This window comes from Acinonyx jubatus, chromosome E3 (assembly GCF_027475565.1).
Source record: "Acinonyx jubatus isolate Ajub_Pintada_27869175 chromosome E3, VMU_Ajub_asm_v1.0, whole genome shotgun sequence".
Taxonomy (NCBI): domain Eukaryota; kingdom Metazoa; phylum Chordata; class Mammalia; order Carnivora; family Felidae; genus Acinonyx; species Acinonyx jubatus.
The window spans coordinates 17,364,440-17,378,733 of NC_069398.1; the positions used below are offsets into that span (position 1 = coordinate 17,364,440).

The 14,294-nt window shown below is 52.1% G+C and overlaps 1 protein-coding gene across 1 annotated transcript in view; it reads left to right on the top strand.

The window, feature by feature from the left end:
- The window catches only part of KATNIP (katanin interacting protein), a 194,434-nt gene that overhangs the window by 99,576 nt on the left and 80,564 nt on the right, over positions 1 to 14,294 (top strand). Inside the window, exon 9 of the mRNA XM_027051144.2 lies at positions 5,607 to 5,738. Coding sequence (XP_026906945.2) covers positions 5,607 to 5,738 — 132 coding nt within the window. The remainder of the gene's footprint in view (positions 1 to 5,606; positions 5,739 to 14,294) is intronic.

The window sequence follows — 14,294 nt, forward strand, 5'->3', positions numbered from 1 at the left end:
GCCAACAAGGCCTTGGGTGCAGTCACTGCCAGCCAAACCACATGGACAGGTAGTTTCCAAAGGGAAAGTCAAGGTAAATCTGAGGAAGGAAGGAAGCGTGCAGGACAGACAGAAACAGCAGCTGTCCACGAGGGGAGGTTTTCCAGAAAGGACCCTGGAAAGTTGAGTAGAGAAAACAATTGATGAGGGGGCAGGGAGGGGCCTACCTGCCACAGTCCCCGTGCCCGGGCCCGAGCTGGCTTGGTCTGTGCCCGTCTTCCCTCAATTCTGAGCACATCCTTCTCCAAGCCGGCTGTGCCACATGCTCTGAACCAAATATCAAGGCCAACCAGCTGGGAAGCGTGAGTGACCCTCAGGGAAGAGGAACAAGGGAATGTTTGAAATCAGACAGAGTGTATCAGTCTGCTCGTGCCGCATAACAAAGTACCACAGATGCGCCAGGAGCTTAAACAGCAACAGACACTTATTTTCTTACAAGTGCTGGAGGCTGGAAGTCCAAGGTCAGGCTGCCAGCAGGTTGTTTTCTCCTTCAGCCTCTCTCTTTGGCTTGGACATGGGCATCTTCTCCCTTGTGGCCTCACCTGGTCTGCCCACTGTGTGTGCCTGTGTGTCCTCATCTCTTCTTCTTACAAGAACACCAGGCAGATTGGATTAGTGCCCACCCTAAGCGACTCATTTTTCTTTAATAACCCCTTTAGAGACACACAGTCTGAGGTCCTGGGGATTAGGACTTGAACATATGAGTTGTTGCCTTTTCTTTTAATTAATTAATTAATTAATTAATTAATTAATTTTTGAGAGAGAGAGAGAGAGACCAGGGGAGAGGCAGAGAGAGAGAGGGAGAGAGAGACCGGGGGAGAGGCAGAGAGAGAGAGGGAGAGCGAGAATCCCAACCAGGCTCCGCGCTCTCAGCGCAGAGCCCAAAGCAGGGCTCAGACTCATGAACCGTGAGATCGTGCCCTGAGCCGAATCCAGGAGTCAGACGCTTAACCCACTCGAAGCACCCAGGCGCCCCTTGAACATATGAGTTTTGGGGAGACATGGTAACAGGCAGCCCTGGAAAAACCCACACCCGGTGGTTGTTGCTTCCAGAGAGGGAACATTTGTCCCTCAGGTGTGCTCTCATTGTGTGCTCTCACCTCCAAACCTTTGCTTGGGCCGCTCCCTCTGTCTGGATTACCACATCTTCCTTCCACCCCGAAGCCTGAAACCTGGCTCCCTGCTTTCCCCTCAAGACTCAGCTCCGGGGCTGCTTCTTCCAGGAAGCCTCCTTTGCCCTCCTGGCCCAGCCAGGTAGCTCAGTGCCTTCTCTGCTCCCATATATGTCATCATGGTGCTGGCCTTGCCCCAGACTCCCAGGGGTCTCTCTCCCCCTCTGGCCTGTGAGCTCTGCCAGGGCACAGACCAGCGCTTCCCCTCCGTTGCCTCCCCAGCGGACAGCACTCATCTGGCACGTTCAAGCCACCCAGGAAATTGGTGTCAAACGCATGAAAGCTTTATGCCCACCCGCTGGAGTACCCCGCGGTGGGGGAAATGTTAACATACTCGTGAGATGCGCTGGGGCCGCGACCAGTGGCTTGCGTTTTCTCCAAGGAGTGAGGAGGGAGGGGGAGGGCTGTAAGGAGACTGAGTGAGCCCCCCTGTCCTGGAAACAGAGGGCACGATAGTCACTTGTGGGGTGAAGGACCAGGCCACAGACAGCTGGACCCCCGGCACCGTTTTGCGAGTGATGCTGGAGCGTGAAACAAAGAGAGAGAACTTCACTCTCTTGACATTTGGCGTTTTCGAACAATTAGATTGTTTGGCAGGCCCCTCGCTGGCCGCAGCGATGTCTACCGTGGGCGGGGGCTGCTTCATCTGGAGCCACAGAGGGCTGATGCCTGCCTCCTAGGGATGTTCTCCCTAGTGATTCCCCAGCAGGAGAACCCACTCACAGAGAGGAGCAGACGGAGGTTGAGGGGCCTGTCGCAGGGTCCCCCAGACCCCAGCGTGGGATTGGAGTTCTGAACTAATCCCGAGCATTTACTCAAAACTAGTCAATAGTGTCCGTAAAAGATGTGCTTGGTTCTGGGCTGTTCGTTCCTTTTTTTTCACCGGACGCATATCACGCCCCAGGCAATGTGCTGGAACAAAAGAGGCCCCGGTGCCTTCTCCCGTGGCCCTTAATCCTAGCAAGGAGAACACACACACACACACACAAACACACACACACACACCCCACAGTGATAACAACTGCCAGCATTTGCAGAATTCTTACTAACGTGTGCCAAGCACTGTTCCAAGGACGCGAAGTCCTTACCACAACACCAAGGCAAGTCCTGGCATTGTACCTGCTTTACCGATAGGGAAACGGAAGCACGGAGCGGTCAGATCACTTGCCCGAGGTCACGCAGCTAGGGAGGGGCAGAGTGGGGTTGAGTCTGTAGGCGTCAGAGCCCAGAGCCTGAGCTCTTAATCACTAGGCTAAATAAATAAACCAGATCAAGTTATAAAGCAGTAGTTGGGCTTTGAGGAGTCAAAGCCCTCTTTTCCCTCCTAATTGAAACAAATGAGAGATGGGTTTGGGAGTCTGCCAGAAGGAGAGCAAATGATCCACCTTTCCAACTGAGAAGAGCCTCATTGCTGGCCACTCAGTGCTGCCCGCTAAAGTAGACAGAACCTGATCCCAGATGTTGGCAGCGCTGGACAACTAATGGCACCAGTGTGATGGCGGGGGTGGGGGAGTGGGGCGCATGTGCCCTGAAGGCGAGCCCACTGGAGGAACGAAGAGAGTGGCTGGGTTGAGCTCTGATGGCTTCCTGCCCTCCCTGTCCCATTCCATGTGTCCTCTTGTCTATGAGGGCCAGCGCAGGAGTGGCACAGAGAAAAACAGAAGTTATTTTTCCCCAAACTGGAAAGGTGAAGCCAAATCATGGGCCAGCTTAAGAATTCAGGTAGGAGGAGAGCACGGTGCCCTCAAGAGCCCGGAACGTTGTCAAGATTATAAGACAGGACTCTGGTTGGGGGCTGGGGGTCAGAGAGGGACCTTGCAGGCTGGAAGGGTCAGAGGAGCCTTCTCAGAGGAGACCGTGGTGAAGCTGGGACGGGAATGAGGAGGGAGCAGCTGTGGGAACAGCATTCCAGGGGCAGAGGGTAGCAGGTGCAAAGGGTTCGAAGAGGGAACGAACTTGGCACACCCGAGGACAGAGAAAGGGCCAGTGCGGCTGGAGCCAAGCGAGCATGTAGGGAGCGAGTTCATGAGGAGGCTGGTGGGGGTCCCAGGCCACCTTCCATGAAGACTCAAGGGGGTTCTGGATCCTTTGGAGCCCTAGAAAATATCCTCGTGTAGACTTTTGATAGATAAGGCAGGCCTGGGGGCCACAGTTTCTGGAAGGTCATCTTATCCAGAGGAGGTGGTGGTAGACAGGGATTAACGTGGTTCAGGGCAGGGCTCCAAGCCAGGCGGGCCTGGTGAAAACCTGCTTCCATCGCTCCCTGGCTCTGTGACCTTGGGCCAACAACCTGAACCTCAGAGCCCTATTCTGTAATAGTATGTATTAGTCCTCTGTCACTGCTGTAACAAATCATGACGAACTCGGTGGCCCGACACAACACAGATTTATTATCTTATAGTTCTATAGGCCAGAAGTTTGACATCAGCTCACTGGGCTAAAACCACAGTATCCGCAAGGCTGTGAGCTTTCTGGAGGCTCTCGGGGACAACCTCTCTTGCCTTTTCCAGCTTCCAGAGGCTTCTGCATTCCTTGGCTCAGGGTCCCTCCCTCCACCTCCAGAGCCAGCAAGGTCAAGTCTCTTTGTACCTTTCTTCCAGATCCTGTCTCCCTCTTGTCCTCCTTGTGTGCCACCCTCTTCTCTGTGCCTGTGCGAGTGCTTGGGTTTGTTTTATTGTGGTCAGGTACACACGGCACAGATTTACCATACTCACCATTAAGAGCACCATTTGGTGTTATTAAGGATAGTCATCATGACCACGATCTAGCTCCACAAGTTTTTCATCGTCCCAAACTGAAACTCTGTCCCTCTTCTACTTTTAAGGACCCTTGTGGCTTCCATTGGATCCACTGGGATAATCCACAATGATCTCCCTAGTTTCGAGTCGGCTGATCAGCACTGTTGCTTCCCCTTTGCCCTGTGACCTTGTGTCAAGGCATCTTTGGGCGCCTCCCATCCACCCCCTGCGATGTCTGGGGAGGGACCTGTCCCCGCAGCTGAGCACTCAGGGGCCTGACCTCAATCAGCGCTGGCTGTCGCTGTTAGCAGCAGCTGCATATTTTCGGCATGTGGGGAGAGAGTCTTGTGGTCATTTGCCCCGTCCCTTCTTTGTCTTGTCCCCTGTCCTGAATGTCATCCGTTGGGTCCTGCATTTCAGGCCAGCCAGGGAACAGCGAGTTCAGAAGTGTATAGAGAAACACATGTCCTTCATCAAGTCCGCAGCGGAGGGTGGAGAGGTTGGTGCGGGACACCCCGCACCTTCTGAGCTCCCAACAATCCCATGGGGCCCTGGATTCTGGGACTCCCTCTCCTCTGGGCCCCCCGAGGCCCCCGGGATCGCTCTGCTGGGACTCCGATTACATGGCACTTCAGCCGACAGTTCCCGGGTTTCCTGTCTTCCCAGGTCAGGAAGTCCCGAATCCTGGGACCTTGACTGATCTCCCTGCCGGCAGGGTCTGTTCTCAGCCGCCAGCCTTGCTGGCCTGCAAAGCTGGCCTTCTGCCCGCTGGTCCCAAGCACGTCCTCTCGAGCTCTGAAACCTGCGCTGGACAGAGGCTCTTAGCGCCATTTCCCCTGAGCTGGAGCCATTTGCAGACCTTCTGAAGTCACAGGGGGGTTTTTTGGTTTTTGGTTTTTTGTGTGTTTTTGTTTGTTTGTTTTTTGCCATCGCCACAAACCTCCTGTACTGTTTTAGCTGTTTTTTAAATCAGCACCTTTCTTTTCTTTCTCCATCTCCCTCTGTTTCTTCGCCCCTGCCCTTCCTTTCTCTTTCTTTCCTCTCTTTAATGATTTTCAGATTGTTCTAAGCAATGATATTAATGAAATCAAGGGGTCGATAGGCTGGTTACATGTTTTTTTCCATGCAGGTTCAGTTAAATAATCGCTTAAAAAACATTTGCCTGCACGGCCTCTGGCATCGTTTCCTGTTCTGCCCGCGGTACAGGCACCCTACTTTGGGAAACGTTGACTTCAAAGCACGGCCTGTGTGCCTTTCACTGTTTGCACATTCTGTTCCCTGTGTCTGGAATGCTCCATCTCCGTGCCTCTGGTAACCTGTCAGGGCTCTCCTCTCTGTCTGCTGCATGCCTGCCGGCCACATGCTCCCAGCTGTGTGGCCCCTCTGTGACCCTGGTGCTGGAACCTTCTTCTGTCCCAGAAATGTTAAAATCTGAAAACCTACACCTAGAACGTGTCCTAGAAAGTTTCATTTATTTGCCAGGATGCACTGCATAATTCACATCTCCATTCCAAACTAGCGTGGCGCCTGGCACAGGGTAGGGGTTCAGCAAGTATTTGTTGAGTGAATAAGTGAACGAACCAACAGATACCCAAGCAGCATGCCCCCGCTCTGCTAGTGCTCCACGTTTGACATATAAACCGCTGTTTTCCTGCAGGTAGTAAGAAGGAGAGGAATTTGTCTGCTAAGCGGAAGGACAACGCTGAGGTTTTCATTCCCAGCAGACCTGAGTTGAACCTGAACCCCCAGCCCTCTGCTGTGTTCCCAGACCAGGAGAAGGCATGTTCAAGTAAGAGTTCTGGCAGCCTCTGAGCAGGACTGGGGCTGGGCCTGGGGCACTCTCACTGGGATGCCGTGATAGAGCAGTCTTGGCTGTGTTACCCTCTTTGTCAAGGCCTGAGCTCACCTTTCCTAATTGTGTTGTTAGTCAAGGTCTCCAGAGAAACAGAACCGAGAGAGAGAGGGGGAGAGAGAGAGAGAGAGAGAGAGAGAGTGTGTGTGTGTGTGTGTGTGTGTGTGTGTCAAAGTCCAATCTGCAGCCTGGCTTAGCAGAACCAGGAAGAGCCAGTCTTCCAGTCTTCCACAGGCCATCGCACCGGAAGGGTCGAAGTTGCCGATGAAGTCCAGAGGCCATCTTCTGGAGAATTCTCTCTTACTTGGGAGAGGGTCAGTCCTTTTTGTTCAGTCCAGGCCCCTCAACTGATTGGATGGGGCCCACCCACATCATGGAGGGTAATCTGCTTCATTCTCCAACTGAAACGTTAACCTCATCCCAAAACGCCTTTCGGAAACCAGAGTAGTGTCTAACGAAATATCTGGGCTCCCTGTGGCCCAGTTAAATAGACACATTAAGTCGACCATCACAGTCACTTGCTCATTCTATAACCAAGATGTGGTTCTAGTAGAAAACCTATTTCAGTTTTGGTTTTGCTTTTAAATTGTTGTTATTTTCTACTTTATATGGATCATGATACGTGCCAATGGTACTAAATTCCAATAGTACAAAAGAGGTTATGGTGAAGTCAGCCTGTTGCTCTTCTAATGGAGACGAGAGGTCACGTTCATTGAGCACTTCCTGTGAGCCAGCCACCGCTGTCAGCTTTGTTATGTCATTCGTAATAAATTATGATCCTTATACATAGCCTCTGAGGGAGGCCCACAGATTGTCCCCATTTCACAGAGGAGGGGCTGAGGCCCAGAGCAGGCGATCAGTCACACGGCTGGGAAGTGGCCAGTGTAGGCCCCAAGCCCCGGTGGAGTGGCTCTGAGGAAGCCACTTGCTTCTGGTTTCTGGCATTCTGTGAATGCCAGAGAATTCAAGGCATCCTGGTGTCCCCAGGATTTGGAACCCTGGGGTGTCCCGGGCAAAATCCAGCTCCAGCCCGCCAGCCTTGCTTAAACAAGCAGTCTGTCTGAGCCAGGGGCCCTGATCTCTGTTGCTGTGGCATTCCGTCCACACTGGGGATGCCACACAAGTTCCCTGGGCAAGTGGAACACCTCCCAGCTGGGGGATTCTGGGCAGGCAGAGCTGGACATCTGCGTTCTACCTCCGCTCCCCACCCTGGAGCAAGGGAGCCAGGTTCTTACATACCCCTCCCCGGTGCCAGGGGAGCCCTGCACCAGAGCTGTGGGCAGAGGTTTGGCTGAGGGGCCGTGGGCAGGGCTGCACCCAGGCATTATCTGATTAATTCTTACCACAGCCCGAAACCCACATGAATACAGAGCAAGGCATTTTAGGTAGCAACGTGATTTTGAAAAAGCGTCTTTGAGGGAAAGAGTCCGCATCAACCCGTGTAGTTAAAAAGTCCGACGGTGGTGGGATTTTTAGGCACAGCTGGATCCGGGTGATTAAAAGCAGCAGCCTGCCTCTGCCCATCTTCCACTTCAACGTTCTTTGTGCCCGTTGTGCCTGGGCAGGCTCTTAAGGGTGGTGAGATGGCCACCAGCAGCCCATAGCCCAGCAACACTGGCAGAAAGCAAGCCTGACCACCCACTAGCTCTGTGACCTCGGGCAGGTTACTTAACCTCTCTGGGCCTCATTCTTCAATCTGCAAACAGGGAGAAGAAGAACCCCCCCATCTGAGGGTTGCTATCAGGATCAAAGAGCTGGAGAGATAGGCCACTTAGAGGGTCACCTGGCCGAGAGCAAGTGCTCGGCAGGGCCATCAGGCACTGTTCCACCGAGGCCAGCAAAGCCTTGGAGCTGCTGTCGCTCCCGGCTTGAGTTGGGGTGGTTCTGTGAAGCAGACACTGGTGCTGTCCCCGGAGGCAGAGGCAGTGGGTGCCAGGCAGCAAATTCCAGGAAATCCCTCTGGATAGTGCTACCCCCTTCTCCCATTTCACAGGTGGGAAAACCAAGGTTGAGAACGCGGAAGTTACTTGCCTGGAGTAACAGGACAGCAAAGCCACGATTCACACCCAGGCTCCAGGGCTCGTGCTCTGGATGGCTGTGCCGGGCTGCTCCTCCCCCTTCCCCCCTCCCCCCACCCCGGCTGGCTGGTCACGGAGGCGGCCTTGCAGGCACCTGGGGGTGGGCCCGGACAAGCCTGGTGGTGACTCAGGCAGTGTTACAGCACAGGAGCCCTGGGTTGGGGGGTCAGGACAGTAGGCGGGGCTCGCAGCGAGCATCCTGGGAATGTGCCCTGGGCCATGGGCCATGCCAGCAGGGGAGGCTGGGCCGTGGGGCCCAGGCCTGGGGCTGCAGGTCAGGGGCACGCTCCAGTCCAGTCCAGCCCAGCCCTGGATGGGGTTCTGGGTAAGGCAACAGGTCATCAGTTGTCTTTTTGACCTCACCAGAAACCTGTGTGCTGAGCACCCGCTATGTGCCGGCCCCTGATCCAGGCCTGGTGATCCAGTGAGCAACACACTTTTCCTGCTCTCTTGGTGTTGATATTTCGGCGGGCGGGGCTAGATAACAAACATGAAGATGGGTGGTAACAGCTACCACCAAGACAGCAACTGCACCAAAGCTGGCAGCGTGGTCAGAGGAGGCCTCTCCAAGGAGGGGGGACACGAGCTGAGACCTGGATGAGGTCAAGGACTAGCCCTTTGCAGAAGGGAAAGCCTGTGCAAAGGCCCTGAGGTAGGAAAGAGCTGCTCAGTTGGCTCAAGAATAAGAAAGAAGGCTGGAGGCCAGAGCGTGGCGGGTGAGGGGTCACAGAGGTGAGCAGGGGCCGGGGGAAGGACCTGGCACTGACCTGCTTTATATTGGAACAAGGTCCCTGTGGCTGCCACATGGAGTGTGCTTTGTCGGGAGTCAGGGTGGATGTGGGACTAGAGGATGGGGAAGGTGGTGGCTCGTCTCTGAGTCTTACCAGTGGCCAGATTCCTGACAGCAACCGAGGAGTCTGTTGTAAGCATATAAGACTAGTTGTGCCATTTATCCTGAACAACCAAGGGCAAGGAGCTGGGCGGTGGGGAGCCTGCCGTGAGAGGACGGCAGAGCCGAGACTCGGCAGTGATGGGGGACTCCCTGGCTTGTCACTTGGCTGGTGCAGGTCCTGAGATCTAGCAAGGGAGCAAGGGAGACCTAAGTAAGCCAGGCTGCTGGATCTGGACAGGTAGTATTCAGTGCTAAGCCCACTGTAGGAAGGCTGGGTCTGATCTGCGTCCTGCCTCAGCGGGGAGTGACCCCGAACCACAACCAGACAGAGCCTGCGGGTGGTGGAGTTGTCTGCGTCCTACCCACACGAAGAGCCAGAATCCAGTGGGCGGAGTTAGGACCAAACTGGCTCCTGGGACTTCTTGGCAAAAGCCAGAGCCTAGAAAGATGCTTGCACTGGGGGGACCCGAGGAAGGTAGACGTGGAAAGGGAATCACTGCAGAAGTGATATGTTGACAAGGGCATGCCAAGGTCACAGCCGCCGATAGGGTTAGAGAGGCCATATTTGTAAATAGGTCTTTCGAGATGTAGTCGACAGGGGTGAAGAGTCAGATGTAACATGTAAGATGTCAGACAAACGTGGTGAGTTTTGGATCTATCTGCTTTGGTTGGAAGAAGGACCAAGAAGCTGGGAAGGAGAGAGAGAGAGGGGGGCCAGGGGACGAGATAAGGGCCCTGTCAGCTCTTGGAGGGCCAACAGCATGTGGAGGGTGCAGATGGTAAATCCCGCGTGATGCTGTTTCTCCGACACCCAAACTGGCTCCGTTAACCACAGCTTCAGGAGACAAAAGTCTGGTCTGTCCTGCTGAGCTCACTGGGACTCCCCTCCCTCATGCGTGTGCCGCGATCACTAGATGTCCCGTGTCTGGGTAATAAAGCGAAAAGCCGGCATTTACAAAGCACTGAACCGAAAGTGGCATGTTTTACAACACGCATGTCATCTTGTGTGTAATCATCTAAACCACCCCGGGCGGCGGATGCTGTTAGCAACACCATTTCACAGAGGAGACCAAGGCACAGAGAGGTTGAGGAGTCTGTCCAAAGTCACACAGCCAGCGAGCGGCGAAACCAGTGCTTGAAAACCTGGCTTCAGAGTCTGTTTTCTTAGCCACGCCACCGCATGGCCCCTCGCGTGCCCGCTAAAATGTGACTCGCTTACGACGTACCCACGTCGGGCCGGTCCGAACCGAAAACAAGCCTGAAATCACAGAACTGAGTCACAGGAGATACTTTTTTTTTCTAATTCTCATTGATGTCAGCATATAACTGTTAATATTCTCCAAGCTGAACAAAATTTTAGTGCATCAACTAAAACAATTTTGAATAGCGTCTTAGTTTCCTACGGTTGCTGCTGTAACAAAATGCCACAGTCTGATCGAGTCGAAGAGCAGAAATGTATCGTCTCACAGCTCTGGAAGCCAGAAGTCCAAGACTGAGGTGTCAGCAGGGCCGTGTTCCTTCTGAAGGCTCTAGGCCAGAATCTGTGCCGGGCCTCCTTCTAGTTCCCCGTGGTCCCTTGACTCGGGGCAGTGGAACTCCAACCTTCACGTGGTGCTCTCCTGCGTGGGCATCTGTCTACATGTCCAGATTTCCCTTTTTTATAAGGATATCAGTCATATTGGATGAAGGTCCACCCTCGCGACCTCATATTAACCCAATTATCTGCAAATAACCCCATTTCCAAGGAAGGTCACATTGACAGGGCCTGGGGGTTAGGACCCCAGCATCCTTTATGGGGATTCAGTTCAACCCATAACACAGACCTTCATGGACAACATTTTGAGAAGCAGAGCTTAATTAATTAATCAATCTATCATCGGCCATTCTCCAGAAAGTTCTGGCATATTTTAACAAACTACATATAACCTGTGGCGTTAGACGAACACATACCTGAGGAAGTGAGGGTGAAGAGAAAACGAGAGTAGAGAAAACACGATGAAGCCAGGGGGTGAACAAATGGGTACGTGAGGGCGGTACAGTTGTGGCTGTGAGCTTCCATGGCAAAGAATCGTGGATGCATATAAAAAATGTGTGTCACTGGGCCATCTGATCAAAGTCAGATCACCCGCTGTCTCTGGTATTTGGTTCTTAGAGCGATTTGTCCCATCGACTCCCCGAAAGAGGACCCTGTCTGAGGTAATGGAATCTTCATTTTGAACAGATTTGGAGCTCAGCCTGTCAAATACATTTGGCTCCTATATAAGCCACATTTGAAGAAAGGAAAGTTGAAAACCGTGGCATTGTCCCCACCCTCGCGCTGGGATTACGGTGGAGCCACTTTTCACACGGGGATTATGTTCTGAAGGTCAGAAGTGCAGGTGGCCAAAGAAACCCTTGGAAATCTGTCAGACTGATGCTGAAGGGCAGCATGTATGTGTATATATGTAGACAACCCCAGAGCATCGTCTCTCCTCCAGGGTGGGAACAATCCCAGCTCTTTGGCTGAGCCCCAGATGAAGCAGTTGGCTCTGTCTAGGGTCTGGGTTGCAGTGAAACTGTGTTTTTATTTTTTATTGATTTATTTATTAAAAAAAATTTTTTATGCTTGTTTATTTTTGAGAGAGAGAGATGGAGCGTGAATGGGGGAGGGGCGGAGAGAGAGGGAGACACAGAATCTGAAGCAGGCTCCGGACTCTGAGCGGTCAGCACAGAGCCCAATGCGGGGCTCGAACCCACAAACCGTGAGATCGTGACCCGAGCCCAGGTCGGATGCTTAATCAACTGAGTCACCCAGGCACCCTGAAAATGTGTGTTTTTAGACTCTGGCATTGTGCTCAGGGTGCTGGGTGTTCACATCCCCAGAGGCACAAGGAACCTGAGACTCCCTGACGAGACAGTGACATCAAACCATCTCACCCCTTCCAGGCACAATCTGGACTGCTTATATGCTTTGTATTTGTGGGGCGGGCTTTTGAGGGTCACGCACAAATCAGCCTCTTTATATCTCCATTGTGAATGGAACCTTTGATCACCGCATTGTCGCTTTTTCAATCTAGTGATGCTCTTTGCCCTAAAGCCCACCAACTTTCTTTCGGTCAGTGTTTACATGGTGTATCTTCTTTCCTCCCTTGCTTTGAAACTCTCTCCTTCCTTACGTTGAAGTTTGTCTCTCATAAGCAGCATGTAATTGGGTTTTATTTTTATCCTCTAACAATCTACGTGTTTTAATGGGCACATTTAGTCCATTTACATTTAATGTAATTGCTGATATACTTGAGTTTAAATCTACTATCGTGTTGTTTGCTTTTTATTGGCTCTGCCTGTTTTGTGTTCCTCCCTCTCTCCTTTCTTGCCCTCTTTTGAGCTGATTACTTTCTCTCTCTATTAGCTTGTTATTCCTCCTTTCTCTCTCTATTAGCTTGTTAGTTATACATTCTTTTATTATCCTTCCCGTCATCACCTGAAATTGCGACACGCATTCTTGACTTACCTGAGTCTACTTTAAATTAGCAAGTTTACCACTTCTCACTCAGTGAAAGGACCTTACAACTCTGTAACTCCATTTATTCCCCTCCCAACTTAATTGCTATTATTGTCATGCTGTTTAATTCTCTCTAGATTTTAAACCTCACTAGGTGACGGCATCGTCATTATTATCACTATTATTCTTAATTTTACACAGTAGTGGTCTGGACTGCCCATGCTGTTAACCTTTCTGTGCCCTTCCATCCTGGCTTTTGCCAGGTCACCCTGACTCTCAGGCTGTGACCCCAAGTCTGTCACCAGCTCCGCTCAGCCTCCCAGCTAGGAGCGGCTCACTCAAGAGTCAACAGCTCCTTGTGGGTTCACCTCTCTGGGTTTCCTTCTCCTGCCTTCTTTTGGCCCTGTTCATTCTCCATGCCTTCCAACAAATGTCTTTTTTTTCAATCAGGTTTGTATAACACTTGGGCCAGCTTTTCTAGCTGTGCTCTAAGGAAGAGTTGGGTCCGGATTAACGTTACCAGAAGTACAACCTGTTGCCTGTACTCTTTGTAGAGTTATTTCCCCCCTTGCCCCTTTTCTTTTGGCCAAGGTCATAAAATTGAATTTGTGTCAATTAAATGTGCGTATGATGCATGAGAGCTTATTCCCCTCTGTCACTGTAACTGTGCTGGTTCTAATGAAGGGACCTCATGCCCTGTGTTACTCCCATCTCTACCCAGGAGACTTCCAGAGACCTGTTGTCCTATTGAGGGTGAAAGAACATTAGTCTTTAATGCACAAAGTTTACTGTCAAAGTTGTCAGAATGCTCTAGGGAAGTGATATATCTGAGCCACTTTTCTCAGACAAGCTGCCAACCGTAGAAATAAAGTAACACCCTCAGTGTGATTGAATTAGAGGATCCTGACAGCCCTGTACTTAGCATTTCTGTCAGGTACCAGCAGCAGAAAGACCACTCTGCTGAAGTCCAGAGTCTTATAGTTAGTAGTTAGTCCGTGTTTATTATTAATAGCAAGTGACAGAAATCCAAACTGGCTAAAGCAACAAAGAAAAATGTATTGCTCACAGACCTGGAGAGTCCAAGACTATAGATTTCGCGTCAGGCATGGTGGGATCTAGGTGCCCGGATGATATCACCAGGGAGCTGTTTCTTCATCACTTAGCTCCTCTCTCCTCCAGTCCAGCAGGGTCTCAAACTTGGAATGTGCATCAGAATTCTTTGCCAAGCAAATGAAAACACGGATTGTTGGACCCAGCCCCAGTTTCTACTTCGGTGCATCTTGGAGCCTAAGTATTTTGATCCTGTAACAAATTCCAATGATGCTGAGGTTACCGATCCAGGGATCACACTTTGAGAACCACATCTCTAGTCTCAGGCATGGCCCACGGATGGCCCCCAGGGCCTCTACGCTCTCTTTTTGCTGGCCCAGCAGCCCTAGAGAAAGGAACTGCTCCTTTGCTAATAATTCAGCAGAGCCCAGGAACCAGCTCTCCCCTGAATGGATCTCCAATCTCCGTGGTCACAGGGAAAGGCTGGGCGAGGAGCAGGGTCAGATCCGTCCAAACTCTGCAGCCTGAGAAGAGAGGGGAAGGGCTGGTTCCCCCGAAGAAAACATGGGCGCTGTGATGGTGTTCCCCTTACAGGAAAGACAAAAGCAAACTGCTCTTCATTTCATGTGCAAATTAAGCACCGAGGACATTTTGCTAAAGATGCTCCAGAGGCAGGGCGTGGAGCAAAGGGCTGTTAGGATCCCGGAGGAAGGAGTGGAGTCACGTAGTCAGGGTGGCGTGGGGAGCCCTCATTGCCTTCCTCGGAAACCACGTGCATTCCCGGGGCAGTAACATGATGAGTGTTCGAGTCACAGACAGCACTTGCCCACGGAGAGGCCCGGAGACACTCTCGAGACAGAAGAACACAGACCTTGACAATCCATGTGTATCAGCTATTTATAGCCGCCCAACAAACTACCCCAAAATGCGGTGGCTGAAACAACAGCCCTTTTTTGCTCAGACGGGCTGGGCGGCTCCAGAGGGAGCTGGTG